Here is a 17,930-nt window from a genome sequence, read left to right as displayed (position 1 = left end):
GGAACTTGGGGGGAAAAAACTAAATCGATTTGAACGGTCATCCAACTTGGAATTCCAAATCTGGAACTCGGAAAGTCTGAGCTCTGGAAAGGCCCAACCTGAAGATCACTGACGTGATGATTTGACCTTGTATATTTTCCTGAGTTCACAGTTTTGTTTTTTTTGAACGCGGCATAAGTCCTACGTCTCTGTCATTTTTGTTGTGCTCACCTCAGTGAGCATTGAAATAGGCTACGTGGCCTGCGCTCCACGCTTCGGAGTCAGAACGTTGAATAAGAGAAAACGATTGTTCCAAGTTAAGCACGGTGTTGAAAAATCATTAATAAATCATTAAGACGAATGTCCCAATGTAACAATAGATGTGGAAATAGCTTTTTACATTGTAGAATCAGTTATATTGGTTGTAATTGCCAAAATTGGGTAATTGTATGGTCCTGGGGGCCCAGTGCTGATTTAATCTAGGCCTACCTGTTGAAGCTCCTGTTAGACAGAGTCCTTTTTGGTTTCTCAGGGGGAGGCTGTACAGTCTTGCCCTCTACCAGTGTCCATTCAGATAGGACAGGTTAAGCCTGATACAGAGGCTATTTCTTTTGGGCTGTTGTCATGTATATTTGGTCAATCTACTACGTATTCTTTGTATGATATGACGCTTTCACCATTGGATCACCAAAACCTGTAAATATACTGTATGTACACTCTGATCAAGTCAACCTGCCTTGCCTTCTGCTGATTTCATGCCCATATGACTGCTACATGTCCCTATTTTACAATTGCATAGGCTACTAAAGATATGTTGTAGACAAAATAATGAAAAGGGCTGTCTGGTCGCGTCAATAAATAGACAGAAAGATTTGTCATCGAACAAGTAGTTGCATATATAGATTTTGTTTTTACTTGACTTGCTCTTAGAATGTATGACTTGGACTGGACTCAAGTCTTCTCCCGTTCTACTTGGGACTCCACTTGACCTCGGACCCTGTGACTCAAATAATAGTTACTTGATCCCACCTTTGCAGGGGAAAAATATTTTGGCATGTAAAAAAAAAATCTGAATGGCTGGTAGACTTTTACAAATCTACCTGCCATAGTCGCTGATGGACCAAAAAGTACATTTTAGACCCTGGTGGTGGACAATTCTTGATACACACGGGAAACTGTTGAGTGTGAAACACCCAGCAGCGTTGCAGTTCTTGACACGCTCAAACCAGTGCGCCTGGCACCTACTACCATACCCCGTTCAAAGGCACTTAACCCTTTTGTCTTGCTCATTCAGAGGGTGAATGGGCAAGACAAAAGATTTCAGGGCCTTTGAATCCATGTCTCACGGCTTAAAAATCCTTCTTTAACCAGTCTCCTCCCCTTCATCGACACTAATTGAAGTGGATTTAACAAGTGACATCAATAAGGGATCATCGCTCTCCCCTGGATTCACCTGGTCAGTCTGTCATGGAAAGAGCAAGGTGTTCTTAATGTTTTGTACACTCACCATACATGTTCCTTCCTAAAGGGCACCTATAGGGCACTGGTCAAAAGTAGTGCACTACGTAGGGAATTGGGTGCCATGTGGGACGCACCACAGTAACCGCAGGTTTTCTAGTGGCGAGACGGTACAGTACCTTGGTGCTCCACAGCTTGACGGTCCAGTCAAAGGAGGAGGTGACAAACAGGTGGGAGAAGTCGACGGGCCCGGTCGCTGTGTGACAGTCTATCCCTGTGATAGGCCCGTGGTGGCCCTCAAACATCTCACTGATCCCTGCTTTACTGTGGACCAAACATACAACACACAGGGGATAAGAAAACAACACTGAGCCGACACCAACACTGAGCCGACACCAACACTGAGCCGACACCAACACTGAGCCGACAGCAACACTGAGCCGACAGCAACACTGAGCCGACAGCAACACTGAGCCGACAGCAACACTGAGCCGACAGCAACACTGAGCCGACAGCAACACTGAGCCGACAGCAACACTGAGCCGACACCACGTTGCATTAATTTCCCCCTGATGAAACATTAGCATATATAATGCGATATCATTACCAAAATAATACACATGAAATAGTCGAGCATATATTTCTGACTTTCATAGCAACACAAGGTTTGGTCAAGACCCCCCCTTTTGCCTCAATTTACGTCAGGAATAACATTTCAATTGAAAGGACTCCCCTTTTAAATGTGCCACGGATGTAGATTCCCAGCTCAGTGGTGAGAGAGGGGCAGTCTTCATCTTAAGAGCCACATGTTGCAGAGCTGTTACTAGGCTGTGGCTCTGATAATTACCTTGAGAGATAAATACCCAGCATGAGAGATGCTTATGCGTTATTAACTGGGATGAGAGTATCATACCATTAGAGAATTAGGTGTTCAATTAGTCCCTCAATTACAGAGGTGATCATGCAACGCAGAACCTAGCAACGGTCCCCCTCTCGGCGATCTCCGGGCATAACACGGGACATAAGCGATAGCACCGTAGTGCAGAGATTTGCCTCTCCATCGCAGGCAGGAAGCACTCGAGTCAAGCCATGCTGCTCTGTCGCCTCACAAGTGGACACACTGACTGTTTGCTTGGGCCACCCTCTGTCAAACGAGAGCGTTGTGTAACGATCCTCAGATTTGAGTCTCTTTGGGACATCCGGCTTTAAACAAACTCCCTCACTCCGAAGGAGGACTCCTCCAGAAGAAATTATATCTTTCCTCGCTTTACAAACATTACTGACAGAAGCTAAGCAACACAGGATGACTGGGGTAGGAGTGAAAACCTCAAAACAGCAGGAGATCAAGTGTTGGATTCATATTGCTTGGGGAAGTGAGGGGGGAGGGGGTGTATTTATTTGACATATCAAATCAAACGTATTTATAAAGCCCTTTTTGCCTCAGCAGATGTCACAAAGTGCTTATACAGAAACCCAGCCTAAAACCCCAGAGAGCAAGCAATGTAGAAGCACGGTGGCTAGGAAAAACTCCCTAGAAAGGCAGGAACCTATGACGAAATATTGTTTCAAACCGGGGACTAACAAGCCTCCTTACTTTCCTGGAGGTGTCTGCCTAGCAGGAGGCAATGCGGTCGCAGGGGGCTGGGTGGGTGGGGTTTCTGGTTAATATCGTTGTACCTTCCATGGCGACACGCCATGTAGACGGACCCGTCCTCGCTCCCCACCGCAAAGTTGTTGACATCTCCGAGGGGGAAAGACATGGAGGTGACAGCGACGGCTTTCGACTGCTTGAACACCAGCTCCAGGCTGTCCTGTAGAGTGGGGGGGGGGGGTGTTAACACACACTGCATAATCGAAATTCATCTAGCAATTTAAATAAATGATTAACATTTGACGTGTGGGTTCGGCAGCTGTTGGATTGACAGCTAGCAGAGTTAATTTCCTTGATTTAAAAAGAACAAAATTGAGCGCAAAAATAGAGAGAGTGCGCCCCCCCCTCCCCCCAAAAAAGAAAACGGCTGAAACAAAATGGGTTTAGTGAGGTCCTGGTGTTATAAAAATGGGGCGACGTGACGTGTGTGGAGAATAGGCGGAGCGTGATGGGCGGTACCTACCTGCGGTTGAGACAGCATGTCCAGGCTCCAGGAACACATCTTGCCGTCGGTAGAGATGCTAATGAGGTTGTGGGCATTCTGGGTGCCCACCACGTTCACACAGTACACTGGGTGCTGCACAGAGGGGAAAACAGTGGAACAAAGCCCCCCCCGCGATCAGTCTGTTTACAACACACCGGAGTCACCATTGTTTCTGACCGTCTGACCGTGTGTTCAATGTAACTATTGAGATAAAAATCATTTTGGTGATGGTTGATTGGCAGATGAGTGTGTTATGTTATACCGTGTGAGCTGCTGCTGACAGAGGGGTCCTCTGCACGGGGGTCCTCTTGTTGCTCCTGTTGTCCCACAGAACGATCTGCCCCGAGTAGGTGCCCCCCACCACCAGGTTAGGGTGGAACCTGGCAAAGGCAGCCGACATCACTGCAGACTGGCGTGCACACAGAGGGAGAGAGTGTGCGTAAGAGACAGGGCCATGTCAGCGTCTGCTGAGACCAACGAGCGCACGGTGAAACGGTGACAGCTCTCTGGTGATGTGCGTCTATGTCACCTCCAATCAACCCCCCCCCCCTCTATTTCAGACCCGCTCAAAATAATATACAGACCTGGGCCATTCAGGGTAGTGCAGCAGGATGCCAGTGTGCTGTACAGCCGGCTGCTCATTTTCATTTACACTTCAACTATCCTGTGTTTTCCATGACTCCCACTTCACCCCTCATGGCAGAGCCTCCTGCTGGAGGCTGCTCACGACAGGATATCATGTCTACATTATTCATGCTAGTATATTATGTGTGGTCTCTCTACTTGGTCTTTGGCTGCCTGGTCTGAGCCCTACCTTCCCTGTAGCCTGAAACACATCTAGCCATATGTAATCATTCATTCATCCATCCATCCAAGTAGATTTTTTGTTTTCCAAAAAGGTAAGAAAAAATATATATATTTCAAAAACACATTCCCCGCTCACTTGGAGGGATAGAGAAAAATGAGTTCACACTTCTGCTCAGTTTTATTTCGTCGAAGCAATGTGCCTGGGACGACATCCGCTCTGGCGGCAGCAACATGTGGTTCTACTCAACCCGTCTTGGTCTGGGAACCTCAGGGCACGCAGGATAATAAGGAGTGGAGGAGCTGCTCTCTCTCTCTCTCTGTCTGCTGAACACAGGGCCCTTGTTTAGGTACACATGATAACCACTCCAGCCCTGCGCAGCACAGCACACGCAACACTACTGCTGCAGCCCCTTACACCCTGGCCAGCTATTGAACCACTGCTCTTCTCCGGCACCTCACTAACATGTGAAGGAGGTCAACGCCAGCCCAGTGAAATCACAATGTGGATGAGAGCGAGAGAGAGAGGCAGAGAGAGAGGCAGAGAGAGGTGGGAGGGATGGTTGGCGGTGTGCCACACCCGTCAGGGAGAGAGCCACCCATGAGGCAGAAGGAAACGGAGGGAGTGGGCAGAGAGAGAGAGAGGGGTCCTGGGTGGCTTTAGTACCTGGCAGTGGAAGACGTATTCCGGCGTGTTCTTCTTGTACTTCATGTTCCAGACCAGGGCCACCCCGTCCGGCTCGTGGGGGGCTTCCTCGTTGTTGTTGTATGAGGCAACCAGCAGCTCAGGATACTGGTGACAGACAAATCAGCCCAAATGAATGTCAAGAGGAAGTAGACATGGCCTCCAGGCTTGGCTCCATGTGAACAAGCCTCCCCTGCCCTCAGCAGTGCCGGTGAATGCCGAGGAGAATGCGTAACCACCCCCTTCTCCAACAAGATTTATGGCCGGGAAACTTTCCCCCCCCAACAGCGCAGTCTGGTAAATAACGTTCGGATGCTACGGCTTGGCATAATGTGAAAGGACTAGGGGACTAGACTTCTGAGAGAGATGAGTGAACCACGGTAGTAAAGTTGGCCACTGCCAGTCGTTGGGGACCTTTGAAACACAAACCCCAGCGCACACTAAAACAAAAAGGCAGGGAGAAACGGCCGAGGAAAGAAAGGCTCGAAAGAACCTGCCCTCAACCACTTACCAGATGTAAACAAACCATTTAACCTTTTGCTGCTTCTCATATTGGAACAACTGAAGTTTACAGTCGGCAAATACACAATTTAGCACAAGGGAATGGATATCCCCTCTGAGCAAGCAACGCGGTGGCGCACAATGAGTCGGTGTTCAATCACTGTCAGAAGACATTGTAGAACTAGGATCAAATGAAGAGAGACATAAGGGGAAACAATTGATTACGGGCTCATACGAAGTGACAATTTGTCAACGACACGCTGCCGGGCTCCAGGGGGAACGCGGCCAAATGTCTAATATGAAAAACGAGCGCTGTGTTTATGGTACAGATTTAGGGCAGTGGTGAGGCAGCTAAAGACTGTCAACAATGTGTTAACGTACTTCATTCTTACAGCAAACCACTTGTTGTTGAATTCTGACACGCAACGACGCAGTGTGACATGATTCACAAAGACACAGGGGCCAGTGAAACCATGAACAACTACTGCTGGCATTTTGACTCCGTGACTAAGTCAGCGAAAAGGTCGCGTCATGACGATGAGCCAATGGTGACTGATGGTGTTGTGTTTTACTGGTGTAGGGTGAAGTTCCACCCTAGACGCTGATCTTGGGTTAGTTTAGCATTTTCCCCATCAATGGTTAAGGTTAGGATTGGGTCAGGGGAAGCTGATCCTAGATCTGCACCACGGACAAACTTCACCCGGGAGCGTGTTTTACCTGAGGGGACCAGTCCAGACAGGTGACCACGCGATGCTTAGACCAGCGCTCGTCCACAAACTGTCTGTTCAGAAACAGCTTGGCCCCAGCTTGGATCTCACTAGGGAACAGCATAGTCACAGTCATAACACCGCACTCCTTCCTATGACTAAAAGAGCGACTGTATTCTGCCTTTACTATTCAAGTGATGCCAAAGGGAGAGAAGGGGGAAAAAAAAGGTCTTCTTTCTCTACCCTTCCTTCTCCTCCATCTCCCGGCCACTGTAGTCGAAGAAGACGTCCACGTGTTGGGACAGGGCCCTCTCCACGATGCGGGTGCTGTGGTCAAAGAAGGTTATGAACTCTGAGGAGTGGAGGATCTGCAGCTTCTCCTCCTCAGTCAGCTCTTGTGGAGGTGCTAGACAGGGACAGTAAAAGTTATGGACAAACAATACAGAACCATCTAACAGATTGGGGTCGTCTTATTCAAATAATATTTAAGAAAAAAAAAAAAGGCCATCATGCAACACTTGGAAGTCAAAATCCCGACAAAATGGTTGGTAGGACTCTTCAATGAAGATGACATCAAAGAAGTTCAATCGTTACTCATTTCACACCACAACTCCTACCTTCCTCCTCCTCTTTCTGGTCTGGTTTCTCCATTTGGATCTCAAGCACTGGTTGTGGTGGAGCGATCTCCTCCTCCTCCTCCTCCTCGTCTTCCTCTGTTGGGTAAAAAGGTGGATGATTTCAATTCAACACTACATAAGAAAAAAATAAGAAAAAAGAAAAAGAACTAGCAACGCTTTACATTTCATGGTTTATACAAGATGCCAAATGCGACAGTGACTAATGAGAAACGTTAGAAACCACGGACGATTTCAATGCCAATGGTTTTAAAGTGACAATTGATCCTGCAATTCTGCGTCAATGTTTGGTTCATTCCTAATGTCTACAACTAGTCTCCATCTGCAACATAGTTTCTCTTCAACAAGCACACTGAATGGTAAGCAGGCTAGCATGGGTATGGGAATGGAATCATTATGTGCCTCTGCCTCTCATTTGTTTGGTTTGCCAACTCAAATGTCACCTCTCTGAAAGGACCTGTGCCTCTAAAGCACTGGAGGTTGTCATTTGTGTGAAGGGAGGGCCCTAGGACCAGACCCCCGCTGTGTCGCCCCCCCCCCCCCCCCTCTCGCTGATAATGAGACCCAGCTATTCAACAAGGGTTCTTTTTTTGCACTTCTCAGTGTAGCTATCTCCTCCATGTCCCAGTAACAAGTTGCCCCATTCCATCCAGGCCAGGGTCCGGGGTCAGCGGGACAGAGGACGAGGAGCAGCTGCCCAGGCCCACTCCCATTGGTCCGACCAGCTGACAGGACGGGTGCTAGCCAGATGGCGCTGCTTTGATTGTCTTGTTGGCCTCAGAAAGGTGGCATGAGGATGGCACAGAAGTTTTCCGCCTGGCCGCCCCTAGACAAGTCTCTCTGAACGGCAAGCCCGTGCAATTACCGCCCCACCAGGGGGTCCACAGGCGTCTATTCAACCTCGGAGAACGTACGACAAAAATACAGCTCGTAGGGCGGACCAGCTGGCAAAGCACACACTGGCTCAGACTTTCACACGCTAACTCTCCGATCTCAAACAAGCACCTCGCCGTCTCCTCTCCATTCAACGCAGGAATAGATTGTTTAAAACAAACACATTCATGTGGATGAGAAAATGTACAGTCGTCTACCTTTTAGAGCTCTAGGTATAGTTAATATATGACGGAAGCAGTGTTGCACACAACTGTTCCATTTCCACTGAGATCATCTAAAATCAGGGATGCCAAACACATTTTGCCCCGGGAGCCGCAGTCGGCCTTCAACAAGGTCTCAAGGGCCCCATTGAAAACTGGTTATATTTCCTCACCGTCAAATTTAGCTAAAACAAAAATGTCCTAAATCCATAATTTGGGGAATGTTCTATGCTCCATGGCTGTCAATAGCTTTGATTTGGGTGATAATTAGTGATCTGGGCACAGTCAAGAAACGGTATGAATTGTCCATTATAATTTATACACAGTTTTGATTTGGTAAAATAAAAATTTTAAACTGTTGTTTTTTCAAACCACCCACAGGCTGGATGTTTGACACCTAACGACATCTGCCTATATAAAGTTATTCTCTTTCCCGTCTCCCATGGAGGTTGGGAAGGGTGGGGCATTGGGTGTTCTGATGAGTTTACAGAACTGGGTTGATGACAAGCCATTTCAATGGACGGCCATACCCTGGAACCCAAAGGAGAAGGTTAAAATCCTTCCTTTCAAGGGCCTCAATCAGGCTTAAAGGAAAACAGTAATCACTGTCTTTCAGCTGGGCCCAGCCGCGCTCGTCAGCCCTTTCCCCCGGCGAGGCAGGCAGAGCAATCAACCTGCCAGGCATTAGGAGCGGAAGGACAATCTGAAAATAAAGGGTATAATGCACCTGCCAGCCAAAACGGCCATTTGGAGAAAATCTAGTGATCCTGGTGACCATGCTGGAGGGAGTGGGGTGGGGGGGCAGAACCAGGGGGAGGGGGCATTTAACAGAATTCACCCGGATCAACCATGTACTGCACACCGACACCTCCCCTCAAAGCAGGCTCAATTATGGCTTTTGTACCACTTTAAAAAAAGAAACACTTTTTTGGGGGTGGTGGTGTAATCACAGGTCTTTGTCAAGACACTATATTAATGCAAAAGCAAAGTGGGCCCAGTGTGTTGTTCAAGTACAAAACTAACGACCTTCACTCCCCACTGCAGGTGTGTTCGTCTCATCCACAGAACGGACAACACAAATTGGACTTCCACATGCCGGTTTACTAAAGGCTGTTGCACCAAAACCAGCGTCCACTGTTGGTCTTTTCTAGCTACAGTAGAGGAGTGTGGAGAGTAGACCGCACACGGTTTGTCAGTACAGAGAGACCCTACTTAGTGTTAAACACAGAGGACACCATGGCTTCATTGGATTCACGGTTCCTTTTCAATCCGTAAATTAAAATGTACTTCCCTTCGAGTCTAAAGTAAACAGCATTACTCATAACTGCTCACTAATCGCATACGAAAACATTCCCTTTAATCATTTATTATTTCATGCATTTGCCAGCTAAAGAAAAGGCTAAAATAAGAATACTCACAATGCTGCAAATGTATACGTATTTTGCAAGTACCATCAGAGTATCTTTACGTGCATAGCACAGGCCTACGTCACATTTTTACGAGTGTCAGACAGGGATTTACTGAAGGGACAACGACCCGTTGGCATAAAGGCCATGGTATGTTTTCTTTCTGTGTGAGGTAGCAGATGAAAATACATCCAAGTCACCGCGACCCAACACAACCCGGGAGATTTCAGCAGTCGCCCTACACAGCCGTTCTGACGAGCAGGTTAATCAGGGTTCAATCAGCTGGGAAATAGGAGGCTTTTGTTGAGTTTACACACTTGGAGCACTGGTTACCTCTCTCGCTCTCTCTGTGTATCTACCCCTCTCTCTCTCTCAACAGACAGAGGATTGAGACAAAAAGGGAACAGAAAAATACCTTTCTGTGAAGATGTGATAGGGATTCAGCAAATGCTTTTACCCTATAAAATCTCTGGTTATTTTCTCACATTCGCATCTTTGAATAAACTCCACTATAATTGATATGAGCATGCTGAAACTGTGGTTAAAATGGTAGCCTAGGCCTACATTTAATTCAACAAATACAGTCAGTTAAGGGGGACTAATCGACAAGTGCCAAGAGTACGAAAGGTGACAATGTTCAAAAAGAGTGCCACTTCAAACAAGAGGCTGTTGAGTTGAGTTCCTTTAGTGATTAAAAGTTACGACCTTCCCCCGAATCCAAGTGATTGAAACAAATCACATTTAATTACATTTCAAATTTACTCAAACGCTCTACTCTCTCTCGTATTGCCTGAAGCCTTTTTTAAAACAGAGCTTCAGGCAGAACACTCGATGAATTCCCCCATATATTTTTTGTCCATAATTACATCTAGCTAAGCAGCACTTACTGACGTCGCATAAAGTCCACTGCTGTAGCGTGAACACAGTTTTCTATATATAGGCTACCGCTAGATTTTATTTCTACACACTATCCTGATTCACTGCCTTTCCTTGCACGACCTGGAGTGGGAATTACAACCATCCAAGCAAAACAGCAAGTATTGCTTTTATAAATATTGGTGGAACTTACGATTTATGGGGAAACGTCTGTAACTAATAGATTCTTTCCCACCAGGTCACAACATACGTGTCTACACTAGACTCCTAGGAACCTAGTACAGGGTTTCTCAAACTCGGTCCTAGGGCCCTCCCTGGGTGCACGTTTTGGTTTTTGCCCTAGCACTACACAGCTGATTCAAATAACCAACTAAACATCACGCTTTGATTATTTGAATTGGCTGTGTAGTGCTGGGGATAAAACCACACCGACCCTGTTCTCCAGGACCAGGGTTGGAGAGCCCGGTTCTCCAGGACAGTAGCTCTCCAGGACCAGGGTTGGAGAGCCCTGTTCTACAGGACGGTAGCTCTCCAGGACCAGGGTTGGAGAGCCCTGTTCTACAGGACGGTAGCTCTCCAGGACCAGGGTTGGAGAGCACCGTTCTAGAGGACGGTAGCTCTCCAGGACCAGGGTTGGAGAGCCCTGCTCTACAGGACAGTAAGCTCTCCAGGAACAGGGTTGGAGAGCCCTGTTCTAGAGGATGGGAACTGGAGGGACCAGTCCCCCCCTACCCAAAATAAAAGAACACTAATCAGCTTGTTGTGCTTTTTTTGTGGAGATGGTGGGTCATCTCTTCTTCGCTCTCTGTCAAACTTGGCACAACAGCACCTTCCTCCAATGCCACCGCCCATTGACCTTGAGTTTACAGTGCCGTCGCCTCCTCTTGACAACATGATGAATCGCTCAATCAGTGCACGCAAGCAACGCCACACCGAACATCAAATATGCGCAGAAGGGTGTGAGCAGGCGAGGGGATGCCGCCTCACCAAGTGCCAGGAGTGATGACGCGAAAGCGCACAATGTCACTGAGTGTGTTTTGTTATGTGCCTATTGGGTGAAGGGAGAAGACAGGAAAGCGAGAGAGTTGATGAAATGATTACAGAGTGGCAGAGAGAGCGGAGGGTGGGGTAGGGGGGTCTAGTGTTGAACAGCCAACAGAAACCATCCTTGTTTAACACAGTGTTACAATGCCCTAAAGACAGAGTCTCTATGTCTCCCTCCACAGAACAGAACGAGCTTTGCTATTTGTCCTTTACTCATTGGGTATGGGTATCCCAATTTGTTCACAGCCAGACCGCTTGCATTTCACATTCCTCAATGACAAACCACCAAGTCCTCTGGCTAGTTTCCACTGGAGATTGATCTGACCGGGATCTAACTGGGTTCTATGCCGTCTGAAGGGGGAACTTAGAAGAGACAAGAAACCCGTGCAGGGAATCAATCTTTGTTCATCACCCCAAACACAAACCATCAAGCCTAAATAATTAATATCTTTAAACTCCCACACAGTGTAAATAACAAAGCGACTAGACTACATAGCACTCTATAGCAGTCGCTGATATGTTTTGCTGATAAAGCAGTGTAAACAACAGATTTCAGCATATTAGACACTCTGAACTACATCTTAGAAGGGGGGGGGGGGAACTAGGGGTGTAATCACAATATTGCATATTGTGGCACATGTGCTCAACATGTGGAAGTTATGGGTAAACATGTTTTTTTTGAAGATACGCATAGAGGACCACATGAAAGCTGCTGTGCAGCAATTACATACATATTGACATGGTTCAGATGCATTAGCCGGGCATGAACGAGGTGCTTCATATTCAGCCCCAATCTACTGCCTTTCTTCCCAATTCCCCCTGGCCCTCTCATCCTGCACATGCATTGTAGCAGGGCCCTATTGGTTTGAGGATGGGGGGGTTTTGAGAGGAGTGAGTCTACGTGTGCGAATTTAATCTTTCCTTTGGCTTCTTATGTTTCCCGGGCCCCTGCAATTTCCCCCGGCTTTCATCTCAGTGCTCCGTAAGGTCGGATCATTTCCACTTTGTGTTCACTTCCTGCTCCCACTCGTATGATCAGACAACCCAGCCAGCCGGCCGGACACAACACATAAAAAAATAAAAAAAGAGTAGCCTTCGGAAACCTTTATAGATCGACTGCACTGCTCTCTGACCTTGCAGTCAACGAGCCAGGCAGCATTAGTTGTGCCGAAAATACAGAATCCTAAAAGTAACTATATACTCGGGTCAGAGTTCTCACCTTCTTTCTGCTGGGTCGTCACAGGCGTCTGGGTCTCCTTGGTGTACGACACCGTCTCTTTTGGAGGGAAGTCAACATGGGTGATCTTGGCCATGCCCAGCTTCAGAGGTCCACGCCTAAAAGCAGAGCACACCTTCAGACTCACGGCAGGGCCACGGAGAGCTGAAACAATAACAAGAACCCGGGCGACCCAGGCACAACAGTACTACTATCACATTCCAGCCTTTTCATTGGCCCCTCAAAAGCCGAAGACGCCTTTAAGGCAGATGTGCGATTTTGTCTTCTGATAATCACTTATTTATGGAGAAGGAAAGGAAGGATAACAACGCGTCTGTAGGTCAAAGAAAGACGCCACCAAGAGACACAAGGCCGGCATGACTTTTTTTCCTCCCCTGATCTAAAACCATGGCTTTCGAGAGGGTCAAGAGGAGCAACGAGGCTAGAGGTTGAGGGAGGGATGAAGTGAAAGGAGGAAGGTAGAGTTCCAGTACCCCAGCTCGGAGTCAGAGTGAAGCTGAAGAGTAGACGGGTCAGAGTCCCAGTGTAGAGTCCTGGTTAGTTGTCACAGCAACAAGGCAGCATTAGTGCAACAAAGCAGAGGCATAAACCAAGAGGGGAAACAAGTTAGAACCTAGAACATGGCCATACTGACAAATGCAGGTGACAAAACAAGCTTGTATTCAATTCAGGACATTTCAGAAACACAGACGTTTTCGCAGAGGGTGGTAAAAACACAGTTACCACGAGAACCCTCTATTAGGCACTTGCATATTGAATCTAAAAATATATATTTTTTTTAAACAAGGACAGTATCTGTTTAAAAATGCTTGGACACAGGTCCTGAGAGTGCGAAGACACTGGGTCTAATGAGGCAGCCTGAGGGGCTGGTCAGGCCTGAACTGTGTCACGCCAACGGCTCGGAATCCCATGTGAGGGAGCGCCCTGCGGGGGGGAACATGACCTCCCATGTGTGGAGGAAATGGCCACGCTGCGGAGGGAAACGAGGCAACACGTAGAGCCTTGGGGGTGGAGGAAGAGCTCCCTGGCTCTGATGGGACACTGGGGGAGCTAGAGTTTCAGCAGGGGGACCGGGGCTCTAATTAGGGGTCCCCCAGGCATCTCCACAGCCCTGTTGTTTTATAGCTCATTTAGGACCATCCTAATGCAACAGCACACAAACAAAATAAGCATGCACACCTTCGGCATAAGCCAGTCATCGTGATCTTCAAATGGTATTGTTGGTGGGCATTTGTGAGTTATTTGGAGAAGAACACTGGTACTGTGTTCTCAAAACTGGACATGTTTATAGGCATAGTTTATAAGGCAAATGGTTACATAAGCACCTGTGTGCGTCTAGTAAATCGCATGCAAAGGTAGTTTAAATTTCATTGTAAGAACACTGGCAATATCTTATTAAAAACCTAGATATGGGATTGACTGTTCCAGCTGTGACATGGATTTATAGAGAAGAAACCTGTTCAAACCTGTGAAACACAAATCCTTTAAAATGACACAGATATTAGGAGAGACAGTTCCCCATTCATTCCTGCAATAAAAGCCCCGGCATGCATCGCAATCTAAATTACAGCTGCGCTGCACTGTGCTTAGAGGATGAAGGCTTTTTTGCAGAGAGATACTAACACATTTTGACATTAAAACGTTAGATTGGGGGGTGTTTGTACCTGGATCCCACGGCCCCGTCGCCCGAGTCTTGGCTCCCTGCCTCGCTTGGTGTGCCCACAGATTTGGAGGTCGGGGACATGGGAGGAGGGACTAGATAGTGAAACAGATAGTATAGTGGTTAGAGCGTTGGACTAGTAACCGAAAGGTTGCAAGATCAAATCCACGAGCTGACAAGGTAAAAATCTGTCGTTCGGCCCCTGAGTAAGGCAGTTAACCCACTGTTCCTAGGCCGTCATTGAAAATAAGAATGTTCTTAACTGACTTACCTATTTAAATAATGGTACAAATGAAAAAATGACAGGTATCCCCTGTTACTATGCGGAGAGGCTGGCATGTTCACAATAGTGCAAAGGTAGGTCAGTTTTGGGGTGCCAGAAGTGCTATAAAAAAATACAAATGCGGCAAAATGTTCTAAAATGGAGTGGATATGAACAGCAAGTAGGAGAAAAGACAAAGAAAAATATTTTACATTTCACCCCATAGACTACGAAAACACAAGTGAAAATTCAACAGTAAGACAAAATACCAATAGTATTAGAAATAGCTAGTCACACATCAATCAACATACCAAAAGTAAGTGGATGAGACATGTGGAGTGTCTCGTCAAATTCAAAAATACAAACAAGTAAATAATCATGTCAATGTCATTTAAACTATTTAAATTTAAGTCTAAGGAACAATGGCAAACCATAAAAGGTCATATTATTTTCTCTGATTTCATAACATCAGTTCCCTACTTTTCTTTATCACACTGACAGACCAAGCCAGCCATAAGGCAATATAAATGAATCTACTATGGACCAATTCTGCCCCCTTCTGTTAGCTTGGTGACAATATCCTCACATAAATCTTGGTTTAGAAAAATGTACAGTCAATAGTAAGATGGCCTACACTACACTAGAGAGACTCTATACTTGTAAAAAAGCTCATGTACAGAGATTTGTTAAAAAATCTAATACTGCTGGTAGATGGTTTCTTACCAACAGGGACATCAGCTGATGTGATGCCCATGCTCTGCAGAAGGGCATCTGTCTCACGTCTCTTTTTCTCCAAATCCGAGTCATCCAGTGGGGCGGCATCTTTCTTCAGGTCAGCCTGGAAGAGAACCAGAGCCGGTACACTGGTTAGTATCCTGGCTGTAAGCATGATGAATAGAGGGTTTGATGGAGAGTTGTCTGAATTTGGTTAGTTTATAGTGCGGAGCGATTAACTGAAATGTTGGTTATTTTTGTTTTTTAAACAACTAATTGACCGACGTCGGTTCAATTTCTTTAATTGTATTTCGTTTTTTTCTTCTTCTTTTCCTTCTTCTTCTTCTGTGAGCTCAATGCGCAGTAAATCAGATCAAGCCCGAATTAAGTCATCAAATAAAAAAATATACACAAGAACTGAAATATTTTATTAAAGTAAAGTAATCTGAATAAATAATAAGAGATAAGCAGTAATGGGCAGTCACTACCAACTTGTGTTAATTGTTTATTCTGTGGTGCTACAGCATTCAACCCACATAATGCATAACATTTTTTGTAATTATTCTTTAATACTCGAACCAAAACCACCTCAAAAAGCAAGTCGCTCAGTACTTCTAGTTTAATAAAACAATTACCGTAGCCTTAGAATCTGTGCATTTTCCCTGCAAATCGAAGCTACTGCATCCTCTTTCCACTGATGTGAAATAGGCCTACTCAGATACTTTGAGCAGAATGCACACTGCAATTTTGGTCAGTCTAGTTCTGGCAGTATTTCAAGTCCCTATAAGCATGTACTTACCTCTTTCTTTTTGCGCTCATCTTCCTTCCTTTTTTTCTCCTCCCTGATCTGAGCAAGGCGTTGCTTCTTCCGTTCAAGCTCCGCTTTCAGCTCGCTTTTGTCTGACATGATGCCAACACTGTAGGACACAAACACATTTCAGAACAAGATAGGTGACCTACAGCATTTTACAGCAGTCGGCAAATCTGAAAACTCCATCGTTTGTACAGGTGTTATTTTTGACTCAGAAAATAGCCACAAGTTAGGCTACACATTGGAATATAGACTTGGGTATGGTCAGAAGCAATTTCGCCAACTGCATTTCATGAGCTGCTCTGAAAGTGTAATAAGATCACTCCTTTTTAACCTTTCAGATCAACGAGAATAGCACCTGCTCCTTTGCTCTGATCTGCCAGGTCAAACCATTTAACTAGCAGGCCCACTGCTAGTTTTTGATCATGAATGTTCAGCAGGCCACAGATAGGGCTCAAGAGCACACTCTACTGTCCAGACAGAGAAAGGTTGGATGCTCTGCCATTAGCAGGGTCCTGACCACCTGGCCTGTAAAATCATTTTCTGGTCCAAAGCCCCATTCAATGCACCTTTGTCTACTCAACTCTAACCAACTTCAGAGTGCGCTCTTAGAGAGATTAGGTTGATCATTTCAAGAGAGGCTTTACCATTCTGTATACAGCATTGATCAGACCTCATATGATTCACAGCACCTGACCCTTTCAACACCCAACGCGGGGACCACTTTAAGACATTTGACTTAATTGCACAACTTAAGACAATGAATGGAGATCTCTGAGCTTTATAATGAATTAGGTTTGTACGCCTTCCTTTTCAGATGGCCTAAAGCACATTACATGAAGTACATTAAATTTGATCAACCACCTTGAGATAACAATGTGGTTGATGCAACTTTTTAAAACTCATACATTGTCATTTTCATACAAAAACACCCAATAAATTAAGCTTGTCAAGTAGTGTTCATGTAAATGCAGACTTCTGCAACAGGAAATGTAAGCTAACACAAGGACTGTAGCTAGCTACCTCAAACATACAAAAGGGTATTTTATTGGTCAAATATAAAATAAGGAAATAACGATTTTAAAAAAAGAAGTAAAGAGGACATCATGAGCTCCAACATAAGTGATGCTGGCAAGAATCAAGCCGCGAAGTACAGTAACTGGTCTACTGTGCTGTGGTCAAGTCATGAATGATAGCATTGAGCAGCATCATCAGCATCTTCTTGCCTCGCTATCACTTGAACCAGTGCGCTAGATAAATTACATAGCTAGTACGGTTTGTAGAGAGCCGGTAGAGAATGTTATCTTAACATTCAACACATCCGAAAAACACCATAAATAAAACAAACGTTAGAAGACTTTCATGTCTGTCGTTTATCGAACATAACTTTAGCAAGTTAGCTGCGGCCCCACCCAGCAACTGTGGGACTGACTAACCAAAATTTCTAGCCAGCGAACGTTGGCTAGAAGAATTGACTTTGTCTTGGCATCCGGACTGACCTCAAGTTGAAAACATTGATTCGCTACCTGACCCTTACAACAACAAAAAATCGAACTACCAATCTTTAAACTATGTTACATTCAAGCCTAGTTGCAAAGTTTAGATTAGCTAGCTATCACAATTGGCCTGCAACAGGCTAACGTTAGCTGTTACTTAGTTAGCTAGCGGCTAGCCAACCATCTCGGAAAAAACGGGTGGCTGGCTGACGACTAAATCTCAACACACGTTTTCATTTACACGCTACCTCCACGTTTCACTTGTAGTTTGGTAACAAACCGTATTTCTCCTTGGCTTTCTAATCGCTTGAATCCAGGATTCTTTCCTGAAGCAACAACACAACGGTCATCACCAGTTACCACAGCCACGAAGTGAGAAGGCCCGCCCACTCAACCAATCAGAATGAGGAAGTGTGAAGACGCGTT

At 45.9% G+C, this 17,930-nt stretch overlaps 1 protein-coding gene across 3 annotated transcripts in view; it reads right to left on the bottom strand.

Annotated features, from left to right (window-relative positions):
* LOC124043112 (dynein, cytoplasmic 1, intermediate chain 2a) overlaps positions 1 to 17,930 on the bottom strand; it is a 21,914-nt gene extending 3,984 nt beyond the window's left edge. The window contains exons 1-14 of one of the 3 annotated variants that reach the window (XM_046361296.1): positions 17,785 to 17,930; positions 15,997 to 16,114; positions 15,207 to 15,321; positions 14,226 to 14,316; positions 13,035 to 13,094; positions 12,544 to 12,659; positions 6,887 to 6,982; positions 6,513 to 6,675; positions 6,280 to 6,379; positions 5,044 to 5,169; positions 3,835 to 3,981; positions 3,552 to 3,665; positions 3,115 to 3,248; positions 1,617 to 1,761 (exon numbers count right to left, since the gene is read on the bottom strand). In XM_046361296.1, the coding sequence (XP_046217252.1) occupies positions 1,617 to 1,761; positions 3,115 to 3,248; positions 3,552 to 3,665; positions 3,835 to 3,981; positions 5,044 to 5,169; positions 6,280 to 6,379; positions 6,513 to 6,675; positions 6,887 to 6,982; positions 12,544 to 12,659; positions 13,035 to 13,094; positions 14,226 to 14,316; positions 15,207 to 15,321; positions 15,997 to 16,104 (1,515 nt within the window). In that variant the 5' untranslated portion in view covers positions 16,105 to 16,114; positions 17,785 to 17,930. Of the gene's footprint in view, positions 1 to 1,616; positions 1,762 to 3,114; positions 3,249 to 3,551; positions 3,666 to 3,834; positions 3,982 to 5,043; positions 5,170 to 6,279; positions 6,380 to 6,512; positions 6,676 to 6,886; positions 6,983 to 12,543; positions 12,660 to 13,034; positions 13,095 to 14,225; positions 14,317 to 15,206; positions 15,322 to 15,996; positions 16,115 to 17,752 lie in introns of all 3 variants that reach the window. The other 2 variants (XM_046361307.1, XM_046361318.1) reach the window with 2 other exon arrangements.

This window comes from Oncorhynchus gorbuscha, linkage group LG01 (genome assembly GCF_021184085.1).
Source record: "Oncorhynchus gorbuscha isolate QuinsamMale2020 ecotype Even-year linkage group LG01, OgorEven_v1.0, whole genome shotgun sequence".
NCBI lineage: Eukaryota > Metazoa > Chordata > Actinopteri > Salmoniformes > Salmonidae > Oncorhynchus > Oncorhynchus gorbuscha.
This window is presented reverse-complemented; position numbering and strand designations above follow the sequence as displayed.